Consider the following 13,369-nt stretch of genomic DNA (forward strand, 5'->3'; position numbering starts at 1 on the left):
AGAAGGTCAAAATCCTGTTCAAAGGGTTCTTAAAACAGAATAGCATTTATAGCCACTTTTCAATAACCTGTTATATTTTCAGCACCCAAGGGCAGCCCTTTTCCATAAGTACAAAGCTAAGACTATAGAGTAGCCAAGAAAGTCACAAAATAGGAAGTTGATTTCTCCTCATGGCCACGTGGAAAACTCATTTGTCTCAGAATGTCAGTAGTTACTAAAATTATCCCAGCCATCAGAGTTCTAGCTTTCCTCATTGAGTGTAAATTAAATGTTTAGACTGTTCTCTCTCCCAAACATACTCTATTCATGAATATTTGTTATGTAGCTATCTCTTAAATACCTCTGTTCCCCAGAGTAGTATTCATTTTATCTACAGTTTGATGCTTTTAAAAAGCTTTTTAGTGCTCTTTCCACATCCAAATCGTCAGTTGTTAGAAACTGTAAAATGGAGTCTGTTAGTTACTGGAACAATCGCCTGATTGTTCTTTTCCCAGCCTTGGCTTCCGTCTGTGCTTTACCATCAAGTAGGTTCTCATAAGCAGCATGTGCTAAGTTACAACTTAGTAATTTGAGTTCTGGTTTAGTTGGAGTGTGTCCACCATGTATGCGTAACGAAATCATAGCTCTGGTTCAGTTTAGGAAGGGTGAGTGTGGCTGCTTAGGGCTCATGTCATGCAGTTGATCACAATTATACTCTCCAGCCAGATGACTTTGCTTCGTGCATGTGGAAGGGGCTAACCATAGCATTGACCGTTTCTCCTTTCTGAGTGTCTTGTTAGGGTTTCTTTTGCTGCGATGAAACTCCATGACCAAAAAGCAAGTTGGAAAGGCAAGGGTTTATTTGGCTTACACTTTCAGATCATAGACCTTCACTGAAGGAAGTCAGGACAGGAACTCAAACAGGGCAGGAACCTGGAGGCGGGAACTGATGCAGAGGCCATGGAGGGGAGCTGCTTACTGGCTTCCTTCCCATGGCTTGCTCAGCCTGCTTTCTTATAGAACCCAGAACCACCAGCCAGGGGATGGTACCACCCACCATGGGCTGGGCCCTTACACATCAATCACTAATTAAGAAAATGTTGTACAGGCCTGCCTACAGCCCGATCTTATTTGAGGTTCCCTCCTCTCAGATGACTTAGGCTTGTGGCTAATAAAACTAGCCAGCGTGCTTGGCTTCTGTGCTGTTCTTAAACCTTTTCTTTGTTACCTATAAACCTTATGTGCTGCTGGAGCTCCTGACTGACAGTCCAGCGGGGCTGGCTGGAGAGAAGCGTGGCCCTGTGTCTCCAGGTTCTTTTTAGGCCTCCGTGGTTGCTGGCCGCCTTCAGGCTGCCCTGCTGCTCAGTACTGCCGCTGCGGCTTTTAGATGTTTGTTTTCTTTGTCTCTGGGTTCTGATAGTTTTCTCTGTATCTGGTTTACACGGTTTCTCTTGCAGTCTTCTGAGTCACTGGCCTGTTCTGATCTTGGTCCTGGCCAGTGCACTTTCAGCTCTGTCCCACCAGCCACTCCCAAATAACCATGCAGAGACTTACCGTTAATTATAACTGCTCGGCCGAGAGCTTAGGTTTGGTTTTAACTAGCTCTTATAACTTAAATTAACCGGGTCCTGTTTATTTATTTGTTGCCTTGTGGCTCCTGGCTCCTGGCCTCATTTTGTACAGGTCCTACTTTCCCTGAGTGTCTGGCGGTGACTCTCTTGTCCCCGCCTTCTTCTTCCCAGCAGCCTCTCAGTCTGGCTCTCTCACCTTGCTCTTCCTGCCTAGCTATTGGCCAGCCAGCCCTTTATTAAAGCAATGAGAGTAATACATATGCACAGCGTACGAAAAGAAGGATTCCACAGCAGCTTCATCTCCAGCCTCCCCCAGCCTCCTCCAGAAGCCGCGTGGGTCCTCGTTCTCTCTGTCTTCATCTCCAGCCTCCTCCAGAAGCTGCGTGGGTCCTCATTCTCTCTGTCTTCGTCTCCAGCCTCCCCCAGCCTCCTCCAGAAGCCGCTTGGGTCCTCATTCTCTCTGTCTTCGTCTCCAGCCTCTGGGTCCTCATTCTCTCTGTCTTCATCTCCAGCCTCCTCCAGAAGCCGCTTGGGTCCTCATTCTCTCTGTCTTCATCTCCAGCCTCCCCCAGCCTCCTCCAGAAGCCGCGTGGGTCCTCATTCTCTCTGTCTTCATCTCCAGCCTCCCCCAGCCTCCTCCAGAAGCCGCTTGGGTCCTCATTCTCTCTGTCTTCGTCTTAGCGTGCACCATCTTTGCTCCAGTTTTAAACTGATCGCGTTGGTAGTGTATCCCAAGAGTGTTCATAGAAGACACTCATTTCCGTTTGCTTCTGTTAGTTCCTAATTGGGTCACTGACCACTCAATCTAAAGAGCATCTTTATGGGGAATTGTCACCAAGTTACTCTTTCTTCACCAAGGGAAACCTAGCTCTTTTCTGAGGTTCTTGGACAGAATTATTCCTGGGGGAAAGTCCTGAGTTCCCATTAAAGTGGAGCTGACAAGATACAGGTTCTGTTGGTGAGCGTCAAGCCCGTGGGCTGTCGGGATTGGTCCCCTGTATGTGATCAGCTGTCCTGCACTTTCTCACAGCAGTTGGGGGTGCCTGAGGCCTCACATAGAGCAAATGGATGCCAGCCAGCAGGCTGTCCCTGACCCTGGCAATGATGGGAATCCCCCCCCATGGCCTTGTGTGTGGTAGACAAGGACTCTGCCACTGAGCTGTGCCCTGCCCCAGCCCCAGCAGACGTTTTTTGACCGTTGCTTTTGTTTAAGCTTGGTGAACCACTCTACAGAGAGTTTCGTTGTGTGTTTAAAGAGTAAAGGAAGGAGGTTGTCAGAGTGGAGGTAGGGAGTCCTTTATATACAGAGTGGGCCCAGATCCCACTGGTTTGCTGGCTGAGTTTCCCAACTTTCAGTCCCTTCTACTCTTTTATATGGGGCAGAGGCCCAGGGCTAGACAAGGTAGGACCTGGACGCCAGGTCCCTCGTTGTGTCCCGTTTTGCTGACGCGCTGAGACTGCACAGTGAGTCTTGGTGTTGCCCTTGCTCTTCTCAGCTTTGAGGCATCTGTGCTTAGAACTGACCAGTGTCGTAGAAACAGGGTACTCATTGCCACAGAAGATAGTATACTCTTGTCCAGTCTCAGCAGTCAGAGAGACACTTATTTTCTGTGTCCAGCCCAAACAGCTGGCATTGGTGGGAAGTAAAAGAAATCCTGTAGGTTGTACAAGAATCATGAAATCTGGATCATGTGTTTAATGCTCTAATTTACTTTCTGTAGAGTTTGTGGTGGATTGTCGAAAATTTTTGGATTCAAATGCTCTGGGTCTAACTGTCGCGGCCCTTAGCAGCTATGACCCCCAGATGCGAGCTGCAGCCTACTATGTCCTAGCAGCCTACTACTCACACCTGGAGGGAGCTCGCTTCCGGGAACAGTCCCAGGTGAGTAGAATTGGATAGATCTGTGGGGCTGCAGGTGACGCTTTGGAGAGCTGGCTGTCACCTGGGGCAGGAGGAAGGGTGTGGAGAAGGCGTGAGTGAGAGGCCCTGCCCAGGCCTAGCTCAGCCTCGGAGACTGCCTTCTAACCCCAGGGCCCACTGGGAAGAGTTCCCCTGCACCCTGCTTTCTTGTGGCTAGACACAACGGTTTGCCTTCTGTTGAATGTTGGTCTAAACTCAGTGGTGAAGGCAGCTGACCTTCCACACCACCTGACCCCCAGAAGCCCACGCCCCATGGTGCTAGCGGAACAGGAGCAGATTGGACTTCAGGGAGCCCAAGAGGAAGGCACCCAGCATAATGCTATAGCTTCCTGTTTGTCCCCAGGCTGGAAGGGGCGGGCACTCCCTGCAAGCTGTGACCAATCAGCACCTTCTGAAAATGCTCATCTTTCCCCCTCTGTTCAGGTTCTGTACCTGTTGGATGTTGTCCGTAATGGAATTAAAGCTCCAAACCTGAGACTCCCCTTTACCGTGGCTCTTTTCATTGCCAAGGCAGCGCTCCAGATCTTGAAACCAGGTACCCGTGTAGATTCCGGGGGAGGAGAACAGATAAAGCCGAGGTTGTGGGAGTCAGTCCCACAGGTTTCTTCACTGCTGAGAGGTTAGGGGTCATGTACCTGAAAGCCTTCCTTGTATTTTGCCCGCACAGCACACACCCATCTGAGTTAGCAGCTGCCCTGCTGACACTGTCACTCACCCATCATGCTTAACAGAGGCCATGGTGTGTGTGGTTCCAGGGACTCAGCTGGGAAGCATAGGAGTCACTCTGAGGTCTAACCCAGGACCTTAGAGCACAGCTCATGGGGAACAGGGCCTCGATTCACCAGAAGGCCCTGGTTGGGGTTAATCAGAGAAAAAACCAATAGAAGGTTTGTACCACTGGGGACCCCAGGGCTCTGTTAGTCTAGCCAGGTCATAACCTCAGCTGAGGAAACAGCCCCCACCTGACTCCCCCCCTCCTCACCAGCTGAGGCCCCCAGGAGAGAGAGGTGGTGTGTCTCAAGCTCCTCGGTAAGTGTGCAGTCAAGTTGCTCCTCGAAGTCAGATCTGGTTTTCATCTGTCATAGAACTTGTGTGACATGGGTTTCCTTCCCTGCCTTGGAGACTTGTGGAGGGAGCTAAATAATTATGACTTTGCTGTCAGGAGAAAATACAGCAGAGATCAGATGTTCCTGGTTGTAGTCTCCCATTGAGCCCCTAGTGCCTGGGTATGGCTGTCATACCAGTCCTCATGCCAGGGAAGGTCGTGTGTTGGTGACCAGTGACCCGCAGCAGGAAGAGGAGGTGTGTACCATCCCTGCCTTGTCTTCTGGAGCCAGATGTCTGAGCCTCCCTCCTGGGCCAGCTCCCGTCTAGGAGAGACTCGAAGCAGGCAGTGTGGGCCCTGTGCTCTTGCCGGTGGCCAAGTCCAGGAATGGTTTCTAAACCAGAAGTGGTCTTGGGTTTCCAGTCATATTCTGGTTCGTAGGGACTAGTGATCAGGAGAAGGACACAGAGCCTCTGCTGGGTTGGGATTGATCCCTAGTTCATCTCTGCCAGCCTGGGCCACGAGGCTGGGAGTGAGTATCTGCCTGTGTTCTCAGAGGAGCACATGTACTGGAAGATCAGCAAGTTCCTGCTCTCCCATGACAGCGTGAACATGGACAAACTGCCGGGCTTCTACCAGTTCTTCTACAGCTCTGACTTCCAGGTAGGGCTGCCAAGTCCTCAAGGCCCCCGAGACTCCTGACAGGATGGCTCGGCCGCCACATCTCCTGTGTCCCCAGTAGTACCGCTTGCTACCCAGTACCGTGGCAACGGTGCAGAGCCAGGTCACAGAAAGGAACCGTTGGTGCTGCCCCACAAAGCCAGACGCACCCTGTGTCCTGGCACTTCTCGGCTTCCTTAAGCATCCCTCGTGTATCTCCTTGCTGAGTCCCTGGACCAAGTATTGCATACCCTTCTGTAAAACCGCCACCACTTACACATGGCTCAGCATTGAATTGACTTGCCCTTGGATTTCTGAGCTGATAATGGAATCAAGGATGGGACGAGACTCTTAATGAATGATGTCAGGCCAAAGGGCTGTAACTTACCTAACAATGCTTTCTTGTTTGTCTGCCTAGCAAAGAACTGAACAAGAATGGGTGTTGGGAATTCTGCGGCAGGGGGTTAGAGACAAGCAGTGCTATGAGCTGTGCTCCAGGAGAGGGGTGCTCCACATCATCCTGTCCTTCTTCAGCAGCCCCCTGTGTGACCAAGTGGCTCAGGTGAGCGTGTTCCTCGGGTCCGCTGCACAGCCGACTGTTCTCTGGGGTCCTCCCAGTTGTCTGTCCCCTGACAGGTGGTTTTCTTTGTAGCCTTCTTACCATGCCCCTGGTGATAGGGACAAAGGTCTCTGCCTCTTTAGTTTACCAAGAGAAAGGTGCTGATCGCTGATCATAAGCCTGTGAAGTTGGCCAAAAAGCCAGGATGCAAATTGTACCACATGAGTGACAGGAGCCCTCTAGCTCCCAGCTTTCATGTGGTGTCTGGAGACAGAAGACCTTTGCAGAAGAATCCCAGCCCTCAGGCTGAGGCAGGAGGATTCAAGGCCAGCCTGGAATGCATAAGATGAACCATGTTCCAAATAAATGTTGGCCTGTGGACAGTCACACTTTGTGTTCAGTTTTATTAGTTCATATCAGTTATATTATTCTTCTGTGATTTATTCTTTCTGTTTTTGGAACAAGGTCTCCCTTTGTAGCCCTGGCTGGCCTGAAGTCTGATTTTCATGTGGCTGGTTTTAAACTTGCAGTATCCCCCCGCTGCCTTTCCCATGCTGGACTGTAGGCCTGACCACATGTGAGGTTGACTCTGCAAAAGTTTCCACTGTATGTAGTCCCTAAGTATAAGCACTGGACACACCGTCTCTTTAGTTGTTTTGTGAGATCATAATCACCATGCACTGATGTACAAGCTCCAGAGTGCTATCTTAGGCTGGATCCATCTTTTTTGACTGTCTGGTGTCAATATCATCTAACTAAATGACAGTTTACAGTTTTCACTAAAGCTTTAAAAGTCAAAGGCACTCTGAATTTCAATTAAAGACTTAATTCTTAATTTGCCTTTGATTTGGGGAGAATTGAGAGTTAGGATTGTCTTCCCTCACCCATCAGGAGTCAGTGAGTTTGCCCTGACCCCCGACTGTCCGGGAGCAAGAGCTGACTCTGTGTTCTAATACCCAGGCGTCTGAAAGTAAATGAGAAAGGCTGAGGTGCCTCGATCAATTCTTAGCCTGGCGAGCTTTCATTTCTGTCTTATGTAAGGTGTGGGGGTAGCAGTCAGGATTAAGAAACACATTGCGATAAATGGAGTTTGAGTATGGTAACTTTACTTTTCTAGTAAGAGAATTCTGAGGTGCTCAGAAGCAGTTAAGGTAGTCCTGTGTTGATGGTCTCCCTTCTGGGTGGAAAGGACAAAATGGGCTACCAGCAGCAGCTCATGGGCTGGAAATTCTGGGGTCTATACTGTGTCCCACCTGGACCATCATGTATCTGAGCTATGTGGTTGTCATGGTGCTTGTCTGCTGTGGGTCAGTTCCATGATGGATTATCAGAAGTGAGGCTCTCTCCAAGGCCTGCTGACTGCTGGGAGTCTGTCTTCTGTCATTTGCATGCTGATACATCTTGAAATCACTCTTTTGGAGCTGGGCCTAGTGGCTAGTGCTTATAATCCCAGCCCTCAGGAGTCTGGGACCAGTGTGAGTCCCTATCTAAAACATATTAAAAGTTCAAACAGTGGGAGGGAAAAATCACTTTTAGTTGAGTAAGTTTGTTTGTCCACTAAGGAGTGACTTTTGGGACTTTGCAGAATTGGATTCTGGAAATTCTGCAGAATATTGCCCACATCACCAGATCTGCCTATGAAGTCATCCGTGACTATAGCCTTTTAACGTGGATTTTACACATCCTTGAGAGCAGGTAAGTACTGTTTGCATGAGCTGTGTGTTCATGATACCTCTAAGCGTTTAGGTGTCAATAGATCGTGTGCAGTGGTGGCCCACTGATACTCCTGTGAGCTTGCAGCCTGGCTCCTGGTAACAGCCAAAGGACCTCTCTTCCATTAACTCCTGCTTGTCAGTGTCTCTTGTCGGCCTTGGGCTGGAGCACAGCTGCATCTGCTCTGGCAGAACCCACTGGCCTTCCTGTCTTCATCTCACCCTCATGGGGGGGCTGGCCTTCCTGTCTTCATCTCACACTCATCCACTGGGGGGGGGGACGGGGACGGGGGACGACTGGTCAGGGAGGAGCCAGCGCTACAGTGTGGAGGACCGGACAGAAGGTGCCTGTTGTCACCCTTGTAGTCTCCCTCACTGTGAGTCTGTGGAAGGCTGGGGCCCCGACACAGCCACACTGTCAGGAGGGCTCTGTCTGTGACAGGCAACTGTGATCTGCCCAGGGCCACTGGGTCTTTTTGTTCTCTTTCCAAAGTAATGTCAGCTCTTTGAGGAGCTGACTCCAGTGCACATGTGCAGGCTGCAGCCCTGGGAACTCTGCATATTTCAGATCCCGTTTGTCACCACACCAGATGACTTCTTAGGGTACCTACCGCACCTCATCCCCAAGAGGTTTGTGGCACTGTCACGTCATAAGCCTGGTGTTGCAGAAGATGCTCCTTCATTGATTTATTTTTGCCCAAAGCTTAGATTAAATGATCTTTTACTCCTAATATAAAAACTAGGTGTTCATACCTGGGAATACGCACTGCCGGAGATTGGCATTGAAGAGATACTTTTCTAAAGGTTCTTGTGCAGACTTCATGACTGGTACATGTAATCCTACCACTCAGGAGGCTGTGTCAGAGGATTTCAGGGGGTTTGAGGCCAATCTGGGCTACTGTGATAGACCTTACCTCAAAAAACAAATAGAATAAAATCTTTCTAAAAGAAAGAAACAGCTTAAACCGTGTCTTCCAACATCAACAACCTCAAGACTTTCAGATTTTTTTAAAAAGGCATAATTGGCCAATAGCCTGTCCCGTAATAACTTCACTTATAGCTCAAGTTGCTACTGTAACCACAATGCTGTTCTTACTGTACTTCGGGGACTTGGGACAGTGCTCTGGTTAGAAAGTGGTCGGGCGGCCTCCTGGCTTGCTGCTGCATCAGGCACCTTGTTTTCACCTTGCGCATGTGCTTTGTGGTGAGGGATGAACAGATCGGACTTCTGAAGGCAGGGCTGTCACCGGCGTCTGGCCGACTCTGCGGTCCCCATCTGAGCTTCACAAATTGGCTTCCCTGCTGCCATGTTTGCTTTCAGATTTGTGGAGACTCAGTTGCTCTCCAACGTGATCTCCTTGCTGCACACCCTGTGGGTGACCAACCTGGGCAACAAAGCACCGGAGCTGGGCGGCCAGCCACCTTGCCAGCCTGGCTCCCACGAGTCCCAGAAGATTCTTGCATTGCACATGGTCAACGAGTTCCTGTATGTTCTCATAGCGCTTACAAAGCACCTGAGGTGAGCCCGCCGTGAGGTGCTCTGCTGTGCAAGTCGGGGCAGTGGGGGCTCGGGCATTTTTAGCAGGAGAAACTTCTCGGTGGCGCCCCCACCGCACCCCCACATTGCTTGAACAAATGAGGTTCCACAGAAGAGCGTGTTTTCTGTGACCTTCCCTCAGCCAGGGCACCTCCAAGCCGTGCTCACCGCCTCTCCAGCCTCCAGAGGTGCGCATGGATCCTCGAGCTCGTCAGTCCTGGCGCTGATCTCTGAATCGTGCCAGGTTTCCTCTGGGAGCTGAATTCTCCTCCGAGTCAGTGTTGGAGAAAACATGTGTACTTAGGTTTCTCATGTTGGGAGCGGACGTGTGTTGGTGGAGAGAGGGGGGCTGGGAATGGAGGCATTTTTTGATAAGAACAGGGCAGGTGGTTTCAGGTGTCCCGAATTAAGCCTGCTGGGCAACCATACCTCTTAGTTTGGGGTTGTCTGTCCCTTGCTGCCCGACAGCCGTGGCCCTTGGAATGATGGTTTAGCATTCAACCTTGTGTGTAGTGGATGACATGAAAAGACCGGAAGGCTGTCTTTCCTCCACTCAGGCTTTCCTGTGAGGTGATACTGAACAGGGCCTGCCTGAGCTGCAGAGGACTCAGCATCCTAGGGTAGAGTTCTGGGGCGCTCCCATGGCCCTGACCGGCCTCCATCTTCCTTCTTGGCTTCCCCCATTTAGCTTAGCTTTCCAAGAGATTTCTCTTCCTCAGATTCCAGGTCTCTCTAGAGTGCCTCACTCACACTTCCTCTTCTCTGTCCTGAGTGCACACTGGTTTGGCCTTTAAAGGAAGTGTAGTTTGTGTGACCCTGACTGTCCTGAGCTGTCAGGACAGAGTCAGCTCTTGCCCAGTCTGTAACACTGACTTCCAAACAGACCCACCCTGGCCTCCGCCCAGCTGATCCACTTCTTCTGGACACTCGAGTCTGTGCTGAGCTATCGGGGCACCATCCTAAAGACCTTCAAGGAGATGGGCCGATTCACTGTGAACAAGGAGACGCTTTCCACCAAAGATGTGCTGGTGCTCCTGCATAAGTGGAGCCTCATTGAAAGAGACACGACGCTCCAGGGAGCCCTGAAGGCCGTCATTGAGCAGCACCAAGTCAAGGACCTAATGAGTGAGTTCTAGACCCCCTCACCGCCCGCCCTCAGCAGCCACAGCTCAGAGCTGGTGCGCACGGAGGCCGGAGTGGGGCACGGAGGCCGGAGTGCCGACCTGGCTCTGAACTTGAGCCCCAGTGCCTGGTGGCCTTTCTGACCTTAGATATGTCAGTACCCAAGTGTGTCAGCTTTGTGTCACTGTGACAAAATACCCAAGATAAGAAGAGACCTGGGGTCAGACACACCTTCAGAGGTACACTGCCAGTGACCTACTCTCCAGGGTTTCCACATCTCCCATAGCCTGTTAAGCTGTGAGTGCGTAAATGTTTTAATCCTTTCACCCACAAGATCAGGACCTTCCTGAACCATTCACTTCCACACTGCTGCATTGGGAGTAAGCCTAAAACACCAAGGCTTCGGGGATGTGGGAGATCCAAACGGTAATAGGAGGTAATAGGAGTGTTGAGGTGCCCGATCGCCTAAGGGAGGTCCCTAAGAGTGCCTTGTTTTCACCTTGTTCTCTGCTCTCAAGTCGGAAGGACAGATTGGGAAGCTATGTTTATAATCCCCATGCTGGGGAGATGGAGACAGGTAGATGCCTGGGCTTGGCTCAGCCAGCCAGGCCAGCCAGGTCCACTGAGAGACCCTGTCCCAAACACAGTTAGTTAAAGAGTGCTCAGTGCTCCGTCAGAGGGCCGGGCTTTGTACCCCAACACCCTCATCGCAGCAGCTCACAAACCCTTTAACTCCAGCTCCAAGGCATTCAGCACTGCTCACTTGCACACACATGTGCGCGCACACACACACACACACACACTCTGTGTGGGTGTGGCAACCCTAGCCTCACCTTTTCTCTCTGTCTTTAACAGAGATGCTCAAGGATAAGAACAAGCCTGTGACAGCTGCCCATGCCAAAGGCCCACGAGGCCGAAAGAAGAGGCATGGAGAGGTGGAGGAGACTGCTGAGCCTGAGCTGGAAGCGTCTAGTTTGGAGACATGCAAGGACCTCCTGAGGGCCACACTGACTCACTGGGGGCCAGTTGTGACCATGCCTGGACCCACTCAGGAGTCTGTGGGCCAGGCTAGCCCCGGAAGTAAAACACTGGACTCTACACATGCTGCTCTTTCCTTGGTGGCCAGCTGGGTGCTGAGGTCATTGGCTGAGCGCCCCCTCGGCAGAGCAGAGGCCACAAGACTCCTTGACTGGCTCAAGAGCCACATTGTGCCATGCCCAGCGGTGGTGGCTGACCTTCTCAGGGACAGTGCTGTGAAGAGTGGCATCTTTAGGCTGTATGGTCGCCACTGCAGCGCCCAGGGCCTGGCGGAGCCTGCACAGGATGTGGCCTGCGAGTTCAGCTCTGTCATGCTGCAGTTGTTGGTAGCCCAGGGCCGGACAGACAGCCCTTTCCATCCAGTGGTGGAGGCCCTGTGCCTTGACTGTCTGAACGAAAAGGATGAAGCCAAACGAGGTAATGTGGGCTCTTGGTCAGAACTAGAGAAATGCGTGGGCTGGAAGAGGGTGGGTTAGAAAGTTCTTTAACTTGGTACTCTGATTTCTAGCTGGGTCCTCACCGAGACTGGGAGTTCCAGAGAGGGAATGTAAAGGGAGAGAGAGCAGGTCTTCCTCATTAGCGACAATCATGTTTATGATGACAGGCACCCCTTCAGCACCTTAGGGACACTCCATCCTACAGAGCAGAGGGTGTTTTGACCATAAGTCACCCAAGCAGAACATTGCTGTGTTGCACAATGACCACATGGATATACCCACGTGAGCACACACCCACACATGCTTGGATGCCAGAGTGAGTGGATGAGTGACCTGCTCTGTGGCGGCTGTGAGATGGCGTGGCCGCTCTGTCCTCCATCTGGGAGAATGGAGAGGACAGCAGGCTGAGCTGTGACCTGAGAGCAGAAGGAGCAGAGTGAACCTCACCTTTTCCTAAACAAGCCCTGGGAGATGATAAATGCCGAGTCAGTGATGGCGCTGGCGTGAGGCCTCTGACCTTGGTGGGACTAGGAGTAAGTTCTTTTTTAAGGTCGATACACAATCATCAGAAGAAAGTCAGCTGAAAAAGGATCAGAAAGGGCAGCACAAGAGGAAATTCATTGTCTGTCCATGTGCTCACTTGTGCTCCCCAAGTTTGGTGTAGTGGATCTGGCAGCTGTCCAAAGCCCTCTGCGCTGTGGGTGGGCGGTTTGTTCCCGTCTGAGCAAGTGCAATCCTCATGGCCTCGTCCATCTCTCCCCAGCTCCCGCAGCGTTCCTGGTGTCGCTGTACGTTAAGGACGTCTGGCTGGGGGCCCAGCAGCCAGACACCTTCCTCCATCATGTCAGAATGGTCTGTGACGCCACAGAGGACGGGCCACATGGTGAAGCGGAGGCCATTGTCCTGCTGTGCAGGAACATTGACTCCTTGACCCAGACACCTGACTCACCCCTGCTTGCCAGCGCCCCAGCGGGGTCCAGGAAGCTTAGGGCAAGGTTTCCGGGAGGTGTGAACTGATACATTCAACTGTTTTCCAGCAAGAAAAGTGAAGAGGCCTTAACTGATCATCACGAGGCTCGGGTGTTGACCTTATAGTCAGAGTTGAAGTGACTGGGACACTGGCAGGCCATGAGGCCCATGGCGGTTCGGATGGCGCCACCCCGAGTCCCGGAGTCCCCGGCAGAGGACGCTCCCTAAGTGTGCTGGGAAGGATTCATGGTGTGAAAGCTGATATGTGAAACCTCGGGTCTGTAGACGACAGATGTTTAAAGTCATCTCTGTAAGAAGTCGTAGGAGTAGCTTCAGTGACCACGGGAACGAGCTCCTGTCTGTGTTTGCTGTTTAAGTATGTTGTACTACACCCTAAGGTAAATGCCTTCATCTCTACTTTGGGGAGACCGTCTATTTTTCTAAGTTATATTTCAAAGAGGATTTTGAGTTTTATAATGTTTTGATAATAAATAGCTATTTTTGTGAGTCGCTTCGTACTTTGCTTTCATTTTACAAACTTTTTATTTCAGAGACCTGCATTTTATGTCAGAATTGAACTTTCATGGTTCACTGTTAGTAGGTGTTGTCTCTGGTAGAGGTCAGTGTGAAATTGCATAGATTTTGCCGATGAAATACTCTCTACACTGGTCCCTTGTGTGTGAGCTGGTGATTTAGTTTGTCGTGTGTGGTGTACGTAGTCCTGAGTGGCTTGGTTTCGACTTCAGTGTTTGCACTTTCATGTGCACCTGTGTGTCGTCCTGTTACACAGACAGGCTCGTGTAAGGACAGGGGCCGTTT

The 13,369-nt window shown here is 51.0% G+C and overlaps 1 protein-coding gene across 2 annotated transcripts in view; it reads left to right on the forward strand.

The window, feature by feature from the left end:
* Positions 1 to 13,057, forward strand: part of Urb1 (URB1 ribosome biogenesis homolog) — a 60,575-nt gene extending 47,518 nt beyond the window's left edge. For both annotated transcript variants that reach the window (XM_028877138.2, XM_028877140.1), the window contains 9 exons: positions 3,272 to 3,432; positions 3,895 to 4,006; positions 5,073 to 5,179; positions 5,595 to 5,738; positions 7,321 to 7,430; positions 8,769 to 8,966; positions 9,868 to 10,109; positions 10,962 to 11,561; positions 12,345 to 13,057. In XM_028877138.2, coding sequence (XP_028732971.1) covers positions 3,272 to 3,432; positions 3,895 to 4,006; positions 5,073 to 5,179; positions 5,595 to 5,738; positions 7,321 to 7,430; positions 8,769 to 8,966; positions 9,868 to 10,109; positions 10,962 to 11,561; positions 12,345 to 12,598 — 1,928 coding nt within the window. In that variant the 3' untranslated portion in view covers positions 12,599 to 13,057. The remainder of the gene's footprint in view (positions 1 to 3,271; positions 3,433 to 3,894; positions 4,007 to 5,072; positions 5,180 to 5,594; positions 5,739 to 7,320; positions 7,431 to 8,768; positions 8,967 to 9,867; positions 10,110 to 10,961; positions 11,562 to 12,344) is intronic.
* The last annotated feature ends 312 nt before the right edge of the window (positions 13,058 to 13,369 follow it).

Source organism: Peromyscus leucopus, chromosome 12 (genome assembly GCF_004664715.2).
Source record: "Peromyscus leucopus breed LL Stock chromosome 12, UCI_PerLeu_2.1, whole genome shotgun sequence".
NCBI classification, from domain to species: Eukaryota; Metazoa; Chordata; class Mammalia; order Rodentia; family Cricetidae; genus Peromyscus; species Peromyscus leucopus.